This window comes from Myotis nattereri (genome assembly GCF_964212035.1).
Source record: "Myotis nattereri genome assembly, chromosome: 2".
NCBI lineage: Eukaryota > Metazoa > Chordata > Mammalia > Chiroptera > Vespertilionidae > Myotis > Myotis nattereri.
In genome coordinates, this window is record NC_138076.1 from 166362897 (window position 1) to 166382748 (window position 19852).

The following is a 19852-nucleotide window of genomic DNA, read 5'->3' on the forward strand; positions in this document are numbered from 1 at the left end:
AGTTCAAAATGAACTTTTATTAAATGGAAGTATAGCACTTTCACTTTGTATATATTTTTGTTTACCTGAGCTGTCTCCTTCATTGGTGGTTACTGGAAAGCAGCATCATATCATCTTTATTTTCCCAATTCCTTGCTAGTAGAGTGCTCATTATGAACTTGGTACACTTAATAAATGGGTGTCAAATTAAAACCTGTATAAATACATCAAGAAATGAAGGTATTGTACAGATCAATAAATATGGTTGCTAATGACTGCTGTTCTATTGCCTTCCAGATTTCTTCCTCTTCAACAGCCAGACCCAACACTAAGTTGCTAGTTTCTAAAAACCCTGTCCCTGCCTGGAGTAAGCAGTGAGGCCAAGAATTTGTACTCAAGGGGGTGGGGGTGGGGGGAGCAGAGGTGGGCTAGAAGGGATCAATGGGGGGGGGGGGGGGGGAAGGGGACATATGTGATACTTTCAACAATAAAGATTGAAAAAAATTTTTTCGTAGCCCCACTGGCATGCTCAGTGGTTGAGCTTCCACCTGTGAACCAGGAGGTCACGGTTTGGTTCCCAGTCAGGGCACATGCCTGTGTTGCGGGCTCAACCCCCATGGTGGGGGCAGCCGATCAATGATTCTTTCTCATCATTGATGTTTCTGTTGTTCTCTGCTTTTCCCTTCCTCTCTGAAATTAATAACAAATATTTTAAAAAGTTTGTACTCAATAACTATCACTTGCCCTTAGTCAATATGGTGTCCTAAATGGCTTCAGAAGAGGCTTGGGTGGGGGAGGGGGGCGGCGGGACATGGGGTGTAGAAGGGAGAAAACTAAAACTGTTGACCTTAGTAAAAATGGCTGCCGTTGGCTTCTCTCTATGAGAATGCGCATGCTTAAATCTGTCCCCGCCCCTCCGCGGCCCTGCTGCGCATGCGTCGCAGCGTAGATGGCCAGCGCGGGAGGAATAAATTTCTCTGTGATTGGTTGGTGGGGGATTTCAAACTAGAGCCGGCGGCGCGGAGCTTCTCTGCCGTTGGTTGCGGCACAGAGGGAAGCGGAAGGCGACCCAGGTGGGGCCCAGAGACCCGGCCAGGTGGGCTCTGGGGCTTCGAGGAGAGGTCGGTGTGGCGCTGGATTTGCGGTAGGAGGGAGGGCGTCGGAAGTGGCGAGCCGTGGTCCCCGCCGGTGCCGGTGAGAGGGCGGCACCCACAGCCCCTGCACTGGGACTCCGGCCGGGCGGGAGCCGGAGCGGCCTGAAGGGGTGGCGGCTGGGAGGCGGGGTAGACTTCGCTCCTGCGCCGCGCTCTGTAGACAGCCGAGGCGTCTTTTTGTCCAGGCGGTGGCTTGAACCAGGCAAGGGCCACCTCGAGGGTCTGGCTGCCCCCTAGATAAGAGTTTGGGAGTTTTGGGGGTGGCACCCCCATCCTTTCCGAGGGAGAGACCCTGGTGTGTGAGAGGCCGCGGCGCTGAGCGGGAGAGTCTTCCCGAGGGCGGTCTAGGTGAGCCGGCCGCGCAGTGACTGCCGGCCCTGTCCACCCTGCTTCTTAGGCTCAGTAACCACGAGGCCGTGCGTTTCTCTCTAGAGCAGCGGTTCTCAACCTGGGGGGTCGAAGGACCCTTTCACAGGGGTCGCCTAAGACCATTGGAAAACACATATATAATTACATATTGTTTTTGTGATTAATCACTATGCTTTAATGATGTTCAATTTGTAACAATGAAAATACATCCTGCATATCAGATATTTACATTACGATTCATAACAGTAGCAAAATTACAGTTATGAAGTAGCAACGAAAATAATTTTATGGTTGGGGGTCACCGCAACATTAGGAAGGTTGAGAACCACTGCTCTATAGGATTTCATTCGTAGGCGGAAGGTGGGGTGGGTGGGAAGATAAGCCTTTTTTTTTTTTTTTTTTAAAGAAATGTCATTATCATTCTCTTTACTGAGAAGGCGCCTTTCCTGTAGCTTAATCATTCAACAATATGAAGTGCAAAATATAAGTACAAGACAATCTTACTTTTTTTAAAGGGCTTGCAGTTTACTTGCGGGTGATAGAACCTAAACAGATAACTGAGTGGTGGATCTAGTAGGCTGGTACACTGTTGAAGGTAATGTGGGCACATTAATTGGTACAGCTCTTTTAGAAAACATTTTGGCAACATTATCAAGAGCCACAAGAGGTTTTTACTCTGTTATAGTAATCCATCCTTGGAAATCTAAGCAACACGGCCACCTGGAGAAAAGCACTGTCCATGGGATAGTCAAGTCATTCTTTCAATGAATATTTATTAATCATTTGCCAAGTGTCAGGTACTGTTCTGGACACCAGGGGCTCCGCCATGAACAAAACAGACAAAAATCTCTGCTTTCTTGGAACTTAAACTATTGGGGAGACAGACAATAAACCAGATAAATAAGTTAATATGTATGTTGTTAGATGGAGGTAAGTGCTTTGGAGCAAAATAAAGCAGAAAAGTGTTGGAGTTTAAAAGCCTGCAGTTTAAAATAGAGTGGCTAGCCCTGGCCGTGTGGTTTAATTGGTTGGAGTGTTGTCCAAACACCAGAAGGTTGTGGGTTTGATTCCCGGTCAGGGCACATACCTAGATTGCGGGTTCCATCCCTAGTTGTGCATACAGGAGGCAACCGATCACAATCAATTAAGCCTGGCTGCTTAACTGAGTGTTGACCTATGAACCAGGAACTCACCGTCAGATTCCTGGGCAGGGCACATGCCAGGATTGCAGGCGATCCTCTGTAGGGGGGATGCAGGAGGCAGCCGGTCAATAATTCTCACTCATCATTGATGATTCTCTCTCTCCCTTCCTCTCTCTGAAATCAATAAAAAACATATTTTTTTAAAAAAATCAGTTAAGAAAACATATCTTTGGGTGAGGAATAAAATAGGGTGGCTAGGAAAGACCTCACTGAGAAAATGATGTTTGAATAAACACTTGAAGGAGGTAAGGGAGTGACTGCAAGAAGTTCCAGGCAGATGTAACTGAAAACTGGAAATTACCTAAATGTCCAAAGAAGAGAACGGCTAAACAAATAATTGTTCATCAGCTTTTTGGAACATGATAGAAAAAAAGCAAAACACAAAATTATGTACAATCTGTGATTGTAATTTTTATGAAATAAATTTGAGCATAATGGGCAAAGATTAGATAAGGAGGTACATATAGTTATTTAGGGTGGTGAGGCTTTAGTTTCACTATTAAAAATTAAATTTTTTTGAACATAGAAAATTAACAATATGAGGCAGAGTTTTATATTTGCTAAATAAATATTGTAGATAAAGAAGAGATCATTTTGGACTGAAATGGTTAGGGAATGCTTTGGTGGATTGATAAGACTTATACTAGATGTTGAAGAATGGAGCACTTCATAAAGGGAATTCACAGAAGAAAAAAAGGAGAACTTAATATATTGAACTGGTAATAATTTTCTGAAAAATAATTTAGCTCGTCCCTTTCTTTGGTTTTCATTCATGTTGGCCCGGGGATGGTCTATTTACTCCTTGTGCAATTGATTTGCTCATAAAAACATTTGTTTTCAAGATATTCCTTCTGCCTGCCAGTTGTATAGAGGCTTTTTGAAAATATTTTTTTTAATTGATTTCAGAGAGGAAGGGGGAGAGAGAGAGAGAGAAATATCAGTGATGAGAGAAAATCATTGATGGGCTGCCTCCTGCAGGCCCCCTACTGGGGATCGAGCCTGCAACCTGGGCATGTGCCCTGACTGGGAATCGAACTGTGACCTCCTGGTTCATAGGTTGACACTCAACCACTGAGCCACACGGGCCGGGCTGTATAGAGGCTTTTGATATGGTGAAGCAGAAACTGGATATTTGGGGAAAAGAAATGTTTTCATATAAAAGGATTCGATAGTATTGAGACTCTGGGGGAATGGTTTTCCTTGGCAGCAGAGAACCTATATTGTTGATTTCTTGGGGATCTCCAGATTTAGTAATGTTTGTGAGAATGTTTTTCATTAACACTCTTCCTGAAAAATTCAGGCAATCTTCCATTGCTTTGTCTTACAATATTTAACACCCTTGATGCATCTAAAACACATGATGTATAGGTCTCTTAATAATGTTATTTGTAGGGGGAGGAAGAAGAGGATAGAGCCTTTCCCCAGGATACGCTGCAGTAAAGATCTGTAGTAGTCTGTTATTCTGAAGGACAGAGATGTCTGTCTCTTGGCTGGGTGATTGAAATTAAATTGGGGACTCAAAGCAATCACATCAAGCTGAGACTCTTTCCCGGTGATGCACAATTGCTCCCTTAGGGATACTCACAGATCGGGAATCTGTAGCAATGACTTCTCCACCTCTGGGGCTTCTCATCAATAACAGCTGAGATTTTCTAGCACCTTTTTGCTTAAAGTGCTCTACACACTGATTTCCTTGCTCCACACAGGGATCATTTCAGCTTTCCCAAAAGGCAGCCGCCTCTGTAGTGAAAAGTGACAGCTGTTTTACAGCTGCAAAGCAATGTACTACAATATGACATTGTTTTTGTTTCCTTTCACATTCGTGTATCTCCTAGCTATGGAACTACATAATAAAAGGGGAGAAATAAAGAAGTACTCATAAGGGTAAAAATGTGACCCGGGAGGAAAATTAAAGCCATTTTCAATGGACATTGAGTAGGATGAGTAATTTTTAACTTTTCGAGTTACAATTTGGCTACGATACCATAGTTATGTAGAACTGATGCAAAAAGATATTTAGTCCTCTATAAAAGTTTTTAATTCCTGAGAGTCACTTCTATAGAACTTAGTAAAAATGAATGATGGTCCCCTAGTGTCTAAAGAAAAGAGAATTAGATTTTCCTAGTGCGGGTTTTTTTTTTTTATTATCCTAAATAAACCTATGTTAGAGGAAAAACTCTTGTACACTATAAGCCTCATTTAGAACAGCTTGTTTAAAAACGAGCCTAGAACTGGTCAGATTTTGCTATCTCCCATTCTTCTTGGTCTGGGGTCCAGGTATGATTTTGTAATCACTGTTCTATAGTGTAAATAACTGTCAGACCAGAACAAAAACAAAAATTTCATATGACCTATAATAATACCCTGTATTTTTATGATAAGGTTCAATTTATACATTTTTATAACTTTTATTTTTTATTGATTTCAGAGAGAAAGGGAGAGGGAGAGGAGATAGAAACATCATAATGAAAGAGAATCATTGATCAGCTGCCTCCTGCAGGCCTCCCACTGGGGATCCAGCCCATAACCTGGGCATGTGCCCTGACCTCCTGGTTCATAGGTTGAGGCTCAACCATTGAGCCACACTGCCTGGGCTATACATTATAAAACTTTTAACAACATTAATTGATAATATTCTGTGAGGTAACTAGGATAAGTATTATTGTTCCTATTTATAGATATGTCTCAGAAATTAAGTGACTCACCCAAAGTTATACTACTGGTAAACAGAAGAACTACAACTTTATTCCAGGGCTCTGCCCTGCCCACTTTTAACATTAAAAAAAAAAAAAAATCTATATTATATGTAGAATGGATGTTCTACGTTGATGTTCACGTAGAACGGAAATTCTTTTGACAATAGAGTGATGACTGGGTGTGTGTTCTCTAACTTTTGTCAAACATTTTTAAATACTGAGTGTATGTACAATAGTGCCAAATGTAAGGTTTCTGTTCTCGAATTTACAGTTTACCTGGGACGGGACATACATGCTAAAGTGCAAGGTGTATGTGTCTGCGTGCCAGTTAAGTAAAGCAGTGGGGGAAAGATCAGGTGAAGTGAGTGATGATGACCAGCATGTGATGAGGGGACGGTTATAATACACATGAGAGAAGAATGCACAAGTTTGGTGATTATACTTATAAGGAATGAACTAACTTTAGGTGATTCTGAGATTTGGAACTGAGTGAATGGGAGAATGATGAAAATAAGGAATCAAAATTGGGAGTCAGTAGGATAGGGTAGGTCAGTGGATAGGGTAATTGATAATAAAGTCAAGCCTATACGTCATGGTACTGTACTGCATACTGTAGGCAGTTGTAACACAATGGTAAATATTTGTATATCTAAACAGAAAAGTTACAGTAAAAGTGTGGTGTAAAAGATAAAAATGGTACACCCATATAGGGCACTTATCATGAATGGAGCTCGCAAAACTGGAAGTTGCTCTGGGTGAGTCAGTGAGTGGGTGAATGTGAGGGCTTGGGACATTACTATACACTACTGTAGACTTTATAAGCATGGGGCTACAGTAAATTTATACATTTTTTTCTTCAATAATCTTAGCTTACTGTAATGTAACTTTTTTTACTTTATGTATATGAGGGGATAAGATTGAATAATATCTCAGAATCAAGCCCAGCATCTGGGGCATCCCAAGCAAATTGAGAGCAGCTGAGTTGGCATTAGGAGAGAGGGTAGGGCTGGTAAGATTAATGAGTGAGTAGCCTGTAGAGATGTAATGATTAAAGTGGAATAGTTCGATACATTTTTTGAGAGGTTGGAGGATTGAACTAAAGGAATGTCTGGTGTTGAGAGAGAAGAATAGAGAAAAATCCATAATCAAACTATTTGTAAAACTAAAATTCTAAATCTAGAGACTGATGGTCTGACAGAGTTAGGGTTACCTCTGCTGTTTTACAATACAGCACTGGAAGTACAGTTAAACAACTATTTCCTAGGCCAGTGGTCAGCAAACTCATTAGTCAACAGAGCCAAATATCAACAGTACAACGATTGAAATTTCTTTTGAGAGCCAAATTTTTTAAACTTAAACTATATAGGTAGGTACATTGTTATTAACTTAATTAGGGTACTCCTAAGCTGGCCTTTGCTAAAAAACGTCCTCAATCTGATTGAGGTATGTTCGCTTAGGTTGACCCCTTCCGACTCTCCCATCCTCAGCTCGTGCATGAGTCGGGCGCGCCTCCCCCGCGCTGCTATCCCGGGCCTTGCGCCATGTCTCGTTGCCCGAACGACCAACACCCCCCCACTTCTTCTAACACCACTTCTTCAAAATAGACTCGCCCAGGTGGAAAACCGACTTCTATGCCTGGGCCACGAAGTTTCAATTGCACTCTACGTGTGCGCCTGCACGTGGTATTTTGTGGAAGAGCCACACTCAAGGGGCCAAAGAGTTGCATGTGACTTGCGAGCCGCGGTTTGCCAACCACTGTACCTAGGCACTAGGCATCGTATTAGGAGAACAGTAGACTGAGGTAGTTTTATGAGATAACAGTTACTCATGATGAGGAGATGTCCCCAGGTAGGTTCTCTGTGTCCTTAGACTTTTCAGGAATTAGCTTGTGTTTTCAAGAGAGTACCTCCTCTAAACCCTTGCTCTAGGAAGTGATATGCATAAAAAAATAGGAAAGAAGAATAATGGACTAGAGGAACTTGAGAAAATGTGAGGATTTCTTATAAAGGAGCAAAAGATCAGGTTATTGTATTGTCATTTAAGACATAAAAACTTACTGAAAAATTTTTTTTTTTAACAATCAGTTTTTAGTACCCTAGTTGAACTGTGAAATACGCCTTTTTTGCATTCTTGGTCAGTTTTCCTAGGTGCTGAGCTTATAGTCCCAGAATATACAGATGAATGCTGAAATGATAGAAATCAATATCCCATATTAAAAGTGATCAGTATCTTCCATTTTTACAGGGAGCCAAAGGAAGTCATTTGAGTAGGGTCCTGAATGCCCTATTCTTGCTTCTTTCCCGTAGCATTTGAATGTATTTGCCTGTTTTGTCATATTGTTAAATCCATGGGCTTCTTCATGACTTCCGATATCTTCCTGCCAGTTTCAATGCTATTATTTTAGTTTTGTTCTTAGTTTAGAGAAAGATCTTTGTAATAAATTTGTTGGTCTGGTTGCTTAGCAGCTAGCTGTGATCATTAGCTTGGAACAGATACATTGCCATTTGAAAATCTTGGTTTCCAGCCCTAGTTCAGGTAGATACTGCATCCAAGCTTGGAATTGAAAGCTTTTTTGCTATTAGCGCAATCATCATACAGAGTACAAATGAATAATTCTGTAGCATTTAATAGAAAATATCTTTATATATTCTTTTTTTCTTTGTGGTTTTCTTTTTCTTTCTTGCCCTCATAGCATATGGCATAATCTTATAAACATTATAAAATCACTAAACCTTCATAAAAGAGTTCTTCAAATTTTATTTAGAGTATGAAATAAGGACCTGGACTAGAATGTTGAAGGGGTAATTAGATGAAAAATAAGAATAATCCTTTAATGGTATTTCTTAAGATGTTCAGCTTCTATATGAATTTTGATTTTTTAAAATTTTCTTGATAGTTTATGTAATATCTAGTTGATGTCTTTCTGGACTGCTAAATGAAGAGCTTATTTTCTCAAAGTGTTCCCAGTTAAAGTCTATTTGGAGCAGAACTGCTAGTAAGGACACCATTTCTAATGTAATATCAGCAGGTCTTTGGGGGAAATACCAAGCCTGAAATTCACTATACTGAACACAGTAGCAAATGATTTTTCCTTTGCCCTTCTAACTGTGAAGGTGGTGTATTGTCTCCTTGATGCCAGAATGTGGTATAACATAAGCCTTTGCCTATACTTAGTAAAAATTTATTAGACATAGTCCCTGCACGCAGTCTAGCAGAGAGCCCTGCATTACAGAAATAATTCTTGTGCTGCTGAGCTGGCGATTTCCCCACTTAATCACTTGTGTGACGTCATCTGTGCTGTTGGTAGGAAATGTGCTGACCATGTCCTGCGTTTTAAAAGGCAGATGTAACAGGGGTACTAGCTAAAGATGAAATTAAAAATAAACCTTTAAGTTATCTTGAGGGTCTTAAGTGTCCAGAAGGATTAAAGTGGTAGAAGTGTTATTAATCAATATGCTTGACTAAGAACCACATTTTGTATTTGGTCACCTAGTAATCAACGGACATGCTTGTCCCTAATTGCTTTCCTCTCAGCTCTGTGGTGATTGCAGAGTGGAGGAAAAGCAGTAGGCAGGAAGAGGGTATTATAATCAGAGGTCTGAAATGCTGTTCTAATTTTCAAATGAGTATTAAACATTCCAACTTTGTTTTTATAATAAGGATTACACAAATTGTTGACTTGTGATTCTTATAATGGTAGCTACAAATGGAAGAGACCAGATGTTAGTCACTGATGACTGTACTGGATTGCGACTGAATCTTTTGTCTGGGGGAGAAGGCAGGACCCCTAATGTGTATTTGATTTCTTGGCAGAAAGATGGATACTACGATGCTGAATTTGCGGAATCTGTTTGAGCAGCTTGTACGCCGGGTGGAGATTCTCAGTGAAGGAAATGAACTCCGTAAGTCATTCTGAGCTGGCCTGTGTGAAGAGAGAAAGCATTTCAGACTTGGGTTTTCTACAGAGCTGAACAGAACATTCCAATCTGAAACTTGATTTTTATTTGGGTTTCCTAAAAAGAAAGTGATGGTCACTTATCCATGGTAAAAGCTTAATGGACGCTTATTCTAAATGGTCACTTTTTCTGTAGTTCTTAAATGGGTTTTATCCAGACTTTTTTCCCACTAAGTAGTTGCCAGTTTCATTTTTGTAACATGAACTGGGCAAAATCTGAATTTTCAAGGATGTTGCTTTTTTTCTTTAGAGAGTAGTTGTCTACATTTTTTATCCTGGGCTTTCCCTGTGTTCTAAAGAACATTTTCAGTTGAAGAGGAGAAAAATGTTATAACCTTTTTGGAGTAATTATTCACCTGCTTTTACCTACTTCATGTATTTGATGTTTAGTAATAAAGGATTGAGATTGGGTAGAGAGCTAGGGGGAAAAAGGAGGTGGTAATAAAACAGTCATCTGTGAAGCAGATTAGTGAGAAAGGAAGGTGAGGCTGGTAGCACAGACTTAAGTGATCTGGAAATATGCTATACCAGCTTCTCTTTGTGTTGCCATCCTCTCCTATTTCAGATTTTTATTGATACTTAATTTAGTAAGTGTTGCTCTTAAGTCAGCCTCATTGCTAAAAGGTAATGTAGCCCTGACCGGTTTGGCTCAGTGGATAGAGCGTCGGCCTGTGGATTGAAGGGCCCTGGGTTTGATTCTAGTCAAGGGCATGTACCTTGGTTGCAGGCATGTCCCCAGTAGCGGGTGTGCAGGAGGCAGCTGATCGATGTTTCTCTCATTGATGTTTCTAACTCTCTATCCCTCTCCCTTCCTCTCTGTAAAAAAAAAAAAAAAAAAAAAAAGAAAGAAAAGAAAAAAAATATATATATACCCAGCGACTGAATGGTGGAACAACCAGAGCAACCAGTTGACTAGTTGCTATAATGTGCACTGTCCACCAGGGGGCAGATGCTCAGCACAGGAGCTGCTCCCTGGTGGTCGCTGTGCTCCCACAGTGGAAGCAGCCACTAGCAGGCCCTGGGTGAGGCCGAGTCTATGAACCTATCAAATATCTGAGAATCCAGATTCTGTCCTGACCTCCCATGCAGGCCCTCTAAGGTGTAGAAAGTGCGCAGGGAGCTGGTATAGGTGGATGGCAAGAGGAGACTTGACTTGGACCCCCAAGGGAGGCTGTCCTGATAGTTGAGGATCCTGAAGCACGGCAACTCTGAATATCCCCAATGGTGTCACTGACCTGGCATCACACATCACGGACATTCACTGGGTGGCTTTCAGGTGCAAAGATCTCTTCCAGGTTCCTCCAGGACACAGAACATGCCTTTACCCAAGACATTACCCCAAAATATCAGCTCAGACTAATTTCCTCAATCAGCAGCTGCACAGAGGGCGGGTCTACAGCCACTCAGCTGACCAGGATGAGCAGTGCTCCCACAGTGAGCAGATCCCCGCAGGCTACGGCCCAACCAGTGCACGAATCCGTGCACCGGGCCTCTAGTGTGTGTGTGTGTGTGTGTGTGTGTGTGTGTGTGTGTATAGTAATGTAAGAAGTATGTCTTAAACTTAAAAAGAAATCCCTACTGCAGATGAATGGATTAGAAAACTGGTACATCTACACGATGGAATACTATGCTGCTCTAAAAAGGAAGGAACTCTTACCATTTGCAACGTCATGGATGGAACTGGAGAGCATTATGCTAAGTGAAATAAGCCAGTCAATGAAGGAAAAATACCACATGATCTCACTCATTCATGGATAATAGGGACCATTATAAACTTTTGAACAATAATAGATACAGAGGCAGAGCTGCCTCAAACAGATTTTCAAACTGCAGCGGGAAGGCCGGGGAGGGTTGGGGGGCAGGAGGTAGGGGGGTAAGAGATCAACTAAAGGACTTGTATGCATGCATATAAGCATAACCAGTGGACATAAGACATTGGGGGATAGGGGAGGCTAGGGGACTGTCTAGGGCGGGGGGATAAAATGGACACATATGTAATACCCTTTGTAATACTTAAAGCAATAAATTAAAAAAAAAAACAACACTGAAAAAAAAAAACCCCTACTGTATTTAGTAATGGCATCTTGCTTATGCCACTCAATATTTCCTTCAATTTGACTGATGTGTTTTTTTTTTTTAAGTATATTTTATTGACTTTTTACAGAGAGGAAGAGAGAGGGATAGAGAGTTAGAAATATCAATGAGAGAGAAACATCAATCAGCTGCCTCCTGCACACCCCCCACTGGGGATGTGCCTGCAACCAAGGTACATGCCCTTGACCGGAATCGAACCTGGGACCCCTCAGTCTGCAGGCCAACGCTCTATACACTGAGCCAAACCGGTTAGGGCTGATTGATGTTTTTAATAGCTCTTATCCACTTACAGGCCTTTCAAAACAATAATCTATTTTCTCTCTCTAATAGCTGTTACATGACCCTATCATCTGGTACCAGCTCAGTAACCATGATGGCATACTAATTAGGCTTCTTTTTGAGATCACATCATCTCAGAAGATGGATAACTTTGGAGTCTAGTGGGGAGGAGTATTGAATAGATCTTAAAATTCAGGTTCATTCAGCAGATATTTAACGAGAACCTATCACAACCTCTAGCACATGTTGAGTTGAGGGAAAGGGGTGACTAAATGGCTTAATGAAGAAAAGTAGGGTTTGAGTTGAGCCTTAGATGTAGGGTAGGATCCCAACAGGCAGAGATGAAATAGGGCATTTAGGGTCAGGGGAACAGCCTGAATGGAGGCAAGAGGGTGTGGGGTTGGGAGGAATAGGAGTAAGGGGCAGTGACATACTCAGAGCTGTACTTTTGGGAGATTACCCTGGCAGAGGTGGAGGCTGGGAGAATGATAAGACATGGTTGCCATTGCTCAGGAAAGGCAACGGGAGTCCTAACTGGGATGGTGTGAAGATGGAAATAAGGGGGAATGGGTAGAAGAGATTGTGAGAATAAGATCTCTAGGAGGAGGCAGCTGGTAGATGTGGGGGCAGAGAGAGGAATCTGAGGTTTGAAGTCTCAATAACTATGCTGACTTTTAATAGTTATTTCTGTGTCTCTTTATCTGTAAGATATGAATTTAAATGTCTGTCTTTGTGGGAGTTCTGTGAAGATTGGCGATAAAATGAGATACTAGTTGTGAAAATACTTTGGAAATAGTTATACCAAGAATATACAAGGTATTTATTTTTACAGATACCCTTATTTTATAAGCAAATTTATACCTTCCCATTGATTTCTGTTATAAAATAGAGGTATGTTTTGTCTCCCTCTTAAATCCCTAACTTGGAATGTTGGCTCTTGAGGAACTAAAGTGGCTCAGTGTTTTCTAGACCCTAGAATCTCTTCTGCAACTACCCTAGTCTCTGTCCTTTTCTTTGACACTAGGAATTCCTCCCATGCCCAGGTATCCCAACTCTTTATTCTTGAGTTTCATCATAACTTCATTCTTCTTTCTCCTTTTTGTGTAGCCTTTTTTTTTCTTTAAAGCTAAGTCCAAGGTTATTGAAAGATCAGAGTGAAGGTTAATATTCAAATAAAATTACTTTAATGGCCTAGGTCCATGGACGACAAACTGTGGCTCGCGAGCCACATGCGGCTCTTTGGCCCCTTGAGTGTGGCTCTTCCTAAGCCTTAGGAGTGCCCTAATTAAGTTAATAACAATGTACCTACCTATATAGTTTAAGTTTAAAAAATTTGGCTCTCAAAAGAAATTTCAATCGTTGTACTGTTGATATTTGGCTCTGTTGACTAATGAGTTTGCCAACCACTGGCCTAGGTATTTTGTTATCTTTGTTTTCCCCAGTCACCATGATTTTTATCTTTATTTTATTATGAACTGTCTGAATTCTTTTTTTAAAAAAAGATATATTTATTGATTTCAGAGAAGAAGGGAGAAGGAGAGAGAGAAACATCAATGATGAGAGAGAATCACTGATTGGCTGCCTCCAGCATGCCCCACACTGGGGTTTGAGCCCACAACCCGGGCATGTGCTCTGACGGGGAATCGAACAGTTACCCCCTAGTTCATAGGTTGACGCTCAACCACTGAGCCACACCAGCTGGGCTGCCTGAATTTTTTGATGTTGTTGGTGTGTAAATTAGGAATAAATATAACAGTATTTATTAGGTGCCTATTGTATTCCAATACTATACTACGTTTGTGCTATGCTGTACAGTAGGCGATACTGAAGTGTATGTGATATGGTACCTATCTTCAAGAAGATTATGGTATTTAAGTTTCAGAGACAGGATTCTTTCTCATGAAACAAAGACAATACAAGTATCAGAATATATGCTTGTGGGAAGTAGAGAAAAATTTCATGTGGAGCAAACAAATTACAAAAGAGCAGATGGGACTAGAAAAATGGGTACATAAAGAAGAATAGGTAGGGCATTTCATTTGGAGTGCATAGCTTGACCACAAGTGAGAAGGCAGAAATGAGCATGGGTCTGTTCTGAGGGCAGGGATAAACTGGGTTAGTTAGAAAGAGGGTGTTGTGTGTTGTTCTAAAAACTTAGTTTTTTTAATTTATTAATTTATTACTTATTAATTTATTACTTTATTATTAGGTTGGTAAGGTGGGCTTGGATCCCTGGACTTTAAATTTGATCTGAACAGCAACTCTTCATTTATTCATTCATTCAATAAATATTTAAATGCCTACTGTGTGTTAGGCAAAGTGCTAGGCACTAGTGATAAAAGAGCAAAAGAGACATGGGGTCATTTGCCCTTAAGAAGCTTCAAGGACCCTCATTGGTTTGGCTCAGTGGATAGAGCATCGGCCTGTGGACTGAAAGGGTTCCGGGTTCAATTCCGGTAAAGGGCACATGCCCGAGTTGTGGGCTCGATCCCCAGTAAGGGAGGGGGGTGTGCCGGAGGCAGCCAATCATTGATTCTTTCTCATCATTGATGTTTCTATCTCTTTTTCCCTCTCCCTTCCTCTCTGAAATCAATAAAAAAAAAAATATATATTTTTTTTAAAAGGAAGCAGCAGCTTTGAGGACAGTAGGTAAGATAAAGGGCCCAATAACGAAGGTCCCAAGAGGAGTGAACTGAGAAGAGATTTCTGAATTGCTTTAATCCGTTCGCTGAATTATGAACCAAACCCTAATTTTTTTTTTTTAATGAATCAAAGATTATCCTCAATTTGTTTTAAGGAAATTTTTCTTTTCCTTTCTCCTTTTTGTTAATTGAATTTAATATGTCCTTGTTTTTTTTAAGGAGATAGTTTGAATTTAATAAATCATTTGAATGTGTACTTCATGACAGGCTGGTATGAAATTGAATTGTGATTCACAAACTGGGGGAGAAAAGGCCATGTTTGTTGATCTCCTCACAACATCAGAATTTTTCCTGGTCTGTGGTCTAAAGGGCCTTTTTGACCCTTTATAACAAACTTAGTTTATAACAGAATTGTACTTAATAGTAATAACTTGGCCTGGCTGGAGTGACTCAGTTGGTTGAGTGCTCTGTGCACCGAAAGGTTGCTGGTTTGATTCCTGGTCGGGCACATACCTGGGTTGTGGGTTTGATCCCTTATTTGGGGTGTATAGGGAAGGCAGCTGATTGATGTTGCTCTCACATCGATGTTTCTTTTCTTTTTTTTTATTTTTTTAATATATTTTATTGATTTACAGAGAGGAAGGGAGAGAGATAGATAGAAACATCGATGAGAGAGAAACATCGATCAGCTGCCTCCTGCACATCTCCCACTGGGGATATGCCCGCAACCCAGGTACATGCCCTTGACCGGAATCGAACCTGGGACCTTTCAGTCCGCAGGCCGACGCTCTATCCACTGAGCCAAACCGGTTTTGGCTCACATCGATGTTTCTCTCTCTCTCTCTCTCCCTCCCCTCCCCCTAACCCCTTCCTCTCTCTAAGCATGTCCTCAGGGGAGGATTAAAAAAAAAAGTAATCAGTCATGTATGCACATGTTATGGTTTTGGTCTAACAAACTAAGTTGAACCAGTAGTAATTTAATAATTTGTACTATTAAAATAGGAACTTTTTCCTTGAAATTAATCGATACTTTATTTGGAGTTCCATTGCAATGAGACCTGTAATGTTTGTCAGTTAACAATGAACAAGAATTAAGACCTAAATTTTATTAATTTATTACTTATTATTTTATTAATTTTTATTGATTTTTTAAACCTTTATTGTTGGAAATATTACATATGTCCCCTGTTTTTCCCCTATTGATCCCTTCTAGTCTGCTCTGCCTCCCACCCCAGACCTTTACCACCCTGTTGTCTGTGTCCATGGGTTATGCATATATGCATACAAGTTCTTTGGTTGATCACTTCATTATTTTTATTTTTTAAAATATTTTAATTGATTTTCAGAGAGAGCGATAGGGAGAGGGAGAAAGGAACATCGATGTTGAGAGTGAAACACTGACATGGCTGCCTCCCGCACGCCTCCTACCTGGGATCAAGCTTGCAACCTGGGCATGTGTCCCGACCAGAATTGAACCAGCACCCAAACAACAGAACCACACTGGCCAGGGCTAAAAACCTAAATTTAATAAGACTTATTAAGAAATATCTCAAAAAAGGGGACATATGTAATACTTTCAACAATAAAGAATTATAGAAAGAAAAAAAAGGAATATCCCAAAGAATAAACAAACCAGCACAATTAGGTCAAATGGAAATCTTTTTGTTCTCAATTTGTTTTTCAATTTCTTAAATATTTGTGTGTGTATGTAGAGCTACATTTAGAAACATTTAGTTGACCACAGTGTGGAGGTAGAAAGTTTTTAGACTGTGTAGTTGAAAAGTGTGTTTCTTATTCTTTGCCAAAACTGGTTTGGCTCAGTGGATGGGGCGTCGGCCTGCGGACTGGGGGTTCCCGGGTTCGATTCCGGTCGGGGGCGTGTGCCTGGGTTGCGGGCACATCCCCAGTCGGAGATGTGCTGGAGGCAGCTGATCGATGTTTCTAGCTCTCTATCTCTCTCCCTTCCTCTCTGTGAAGAATCAATGAAATATATTTAAAAAAAAAAAAAAGAAAAGTGTGTTTCTTATTCTTTATTTTTTGAAATTGAAGTATTACATACATCAGGAAAATACACAAATCATAAGTGTACGACTTAATGATTACCAGAGTGAACATGGCTAAGAACCAGCTTTGGGGTTTTTTTGTGTGTGTGTTTTTAAAATATGTTTTTATTGATTTTTAGAGAGAGAGGAAGGAAGAGGGATAGAGAGATAGAAACATTGATGAGAGAGGAACATCATCGATCAGTTGCCTCCTGCACACACTCCTACTTGGAATCGAGCGCACAGCTCGGGCATGTGCCCTGACCTGGGAATCAGTGACCTCTTGGTTCCTGTGTCAGTGATCAACTATTTGAGCCATACAGGCTGGGCTCGTTTTTAATTTTCTTCCTTGTGAATCTATAGTGTTGAAATTGTTAAATTTACAAAAGGATATATTGTTGTTTTCTTTAAATTAAGGTGGAAAATTAGCCCTTAATAATGTTCCAAACTATTAACTAAACCAGCATATCTTTTAAAACTATTTAAATTGTAATAATATATATTATTATATATAATAATAATAGTAATAATAATATATACATGCATATATACATATATATATATTTGGTCTTTGTTATTTGCATTGTCTAAGGTAACTAGGTCATACTATCTTGTTTTGCTAAAATCTTTTGTTGGCTAAAAACTATAGTTTCCTTATATGTAAGACTTGATTTCTATAGATTGAATTGGTAGCCTCATTTTAATTTGTAAGTTTGAAATTTAGTCAAATTATTAAAATTGTTTTAAAAGGAGACTATATTGTTTCTATGCTTTTAAGTTAAATTCAAATAGGAAAAGTGCTCCTACTATCTAAAAATCTGCTCTCCTTGTGTAAATTTGGCCTAGTTTCAGCTGTAAACTGGGTTAGTTTGACCAACAGATGTACACCTTTGAAACTTCCTCCATTGATACTGGTGAAAAGTGATGCTTATAGATAGATTGAGGTTAACTGGAAATAGTAAGGCATTGTGGAAAAAAAGTCTTTGCCAGTAGAGATGATAAGAATGAATGCCACTAGGGTTTTCATGCTTGGAGGTGCTGCCTTGGAAGTGGTGCTGTCTTTGCAGACATTTGAAGAGAATACGCATTCTGCTATCAGTGACCCACCCAAATCTAGTAGGTCTTCCCTTCCTGTATCTTTCTAACTGGAATGTTTATATACCCTTCAGGGCAGTGTTAAACAGCAAATTGGCTCTTTACTTTCAAATCAATATTTGTATAATTATATAGCTGAATGGAATTGCAGGCCTAGACAGCCGTAATATTAATCTACATCTACTGGAGCATACTACAACAGTTACATTTGAATTTGCTGTTTAGCATCTCTCTGGCACAGCAATGAGTGACTCTAAAGGAGGCTGCTTTTGTTTTATAGCTGTAACTGTCCTGGTGCGTGACAGCTGCCCCAAAGGTATCCCCCTTTGATTGCCTTCTGTTCAGGAGCTTTCAGTGTTGGTGTTACATCTGGAGCCAGGTGACTAATGAGTTACTTATTCCATAGCAGATGCCACTGGCTAAGCCAGAGTAAGTGGCCTGCTGAAATAGGAATTGCTCCCCACAAAGCTCTCATCTAGAGTGATGAACATATATTCAGAATCTGCTCTTGGTTGTTTTCAGCTGTCCATAGTTTAGCGGGGCCCTTAATTATGTATTTGGAGTAAAACTAACCAGAGGACTCATTTATAAGAGCATTTGTAATTCAAACGTTTGGTGTTTGAATTATTAAAGTTTCCCTCCTTTCTTTAGAATTCATCCAGTTGGCAAAGGACTTCGAGGATTTCCGTAAAAAGTGGCAGAGAACAGACCAAGAGCTGGGGAAATACAAGGATCTTCTGATGAAAGCAGAGACTGAGCGTAGTGCTCTGGATGTTAAGCTGAAGCATGCACGCAATCAGGTGGATGTAGAGATCAAACGGAGGCAGCGAGCTGAGGCTGACTGTGAAAAGCTGGTGTGTATTGTTTTCTATGCTAGTACTGTGACACTGGGGGAGGGGGAAGCATCTGATAATGTTTTGATTTTTTTAAAATTTATATTTTAGAGAGAGAGAAGTGGAGGTGAGGTGGAGAAGCATTGATTTGATGTTCCACTTATGCATTCATTGGTTGGTTCTTAATATGTGCCCTGACCAGGATTGAATGCACAACCTTGGCATATCAGAATGATGCTCTGACCAACTGAGCACTGTCAGGGCCTGATAATGCTGCCACTTGCCAGATATACCCAACTTCTTATTCCGTATTAAAGAACTAAAGCAACCTGTTCATTGACAATTTGTCTGTGATTGGAAATGAAACTGCAGCTTAGGAATCCTGTTCTCCATAGGTTGAAATTTAAATTTTTTTCCATTTTTCGACTCGAAACTACTACTTAATAGACAGATTTCAAGTGAGAATTTAAAGAATTATAATTAGGGGGAAGGGCAGGGAAATCCTAGCATACTTGGTCTGTCACAAGACAATTGGCCATCTCTCATGCCACCCAGAATATCCTCAGCCTTATATCAGTAGCTAGTACTTTGATACACGTAAGACAACTCTAAGCCTTTCCTTCACAACTGCTCCTGATTCAAGATAAAGCTAGATATATTCAACAAGTTGAGCAGTGTGGCTAACATAGAACACTTTCATTTTGGTGTACCAAGGTGGGTCATGGTACAAAGGAAAGCCTTTACTAGGAGGCACTAATCTACCCTGGCACAGTGTTAGATGCCTCAGTGAGCTCAAATTATCTGGTTCTAGTGTGTCATAGCTTTGTATCCATTTAATAACATTTTGCTTCACCATTTAGAAAGGTGGGTGGCTGTTTTGATCTGTGTAAGAAGCCAATAATTGTCCTGATAAAATGACAATAAAGTGTTTGTGCTATGCAAAATTTATTTTGGGACTCTCATTTTGTAATACTCCGTCCTCTTGGATTAGCAGTTTGATCCAAAAGTCTTGTAGCAGAAACCCCAATTTGCTAGATGGAGTTTATTTTACCAGTCAGAAATCAGAGACACAATCTGGACTTGATGTGAATTAATATGCTATTGGTGTAACAGCTTTCCTGAAGGCTCATTTGCATAATGCTGTATTTCAATGTCTTCTGGTCTGCCCATCCCATAAATTTGAGGTGAAGCGTTCTCCCCTGGTTGGTTAGGATGTTTTATTCTGCTTTGGTCTGTAGGAAAGACAGATTCAGCTGATCCGAGAGATGCTCATGTGTGACACATCTGGCAGCATTCAACTAAGTGAGGAGCAAAAATCAGCTCTGGCTTTTCTCAACAGAGGCCAACCATCCATTGGCAACGCTGGGAACAAAAGGTGGGGGAACTGCATCTGTTGTTATCTGATCACGAGCAACACAGCTGTCAGAAGTTCTTGTTATCTGAACTCTTAAATAAACTGGTTCTGGAATGTGTGCTGAATAAAGCAGAAAAGACTTAGAGGAAGGGTGGGTG

The 19852-nt window shown here is 40.4% G+C and overlaps 1 protein-coding gene across 1 annotated transcript in view; it reads left to right on the plus strand.

The window, feature by feature from the left end:
• Positions 1-922: 922 nt before the first annotated feature.
• RACGAP1 (Rac GTPase activating protein 1) overlaps positions 923-19852 on the plus strand; it is a 31440-nt gene continuing 12510 nt past the window's right edge. Inside the window, exons 1-4 of the mRNA XM_081084291.1 lie at positions 923-1100; positions 9214-9302; positions 18159-18361; positions 19579-19715. Coding sequence (XP_080940417.1) covers positions 9218-9302; positions 18159-18361; positions 19579-19715 — 425 coding nt within the window. The 5' untranslated portion in view covers positions 923-1100; positions 9214-9217. The remainder of the gene's footprint in view (positions 1101-9213; positions 9303-18158; positions 18362-19578; positions 19716-19852) is intronic.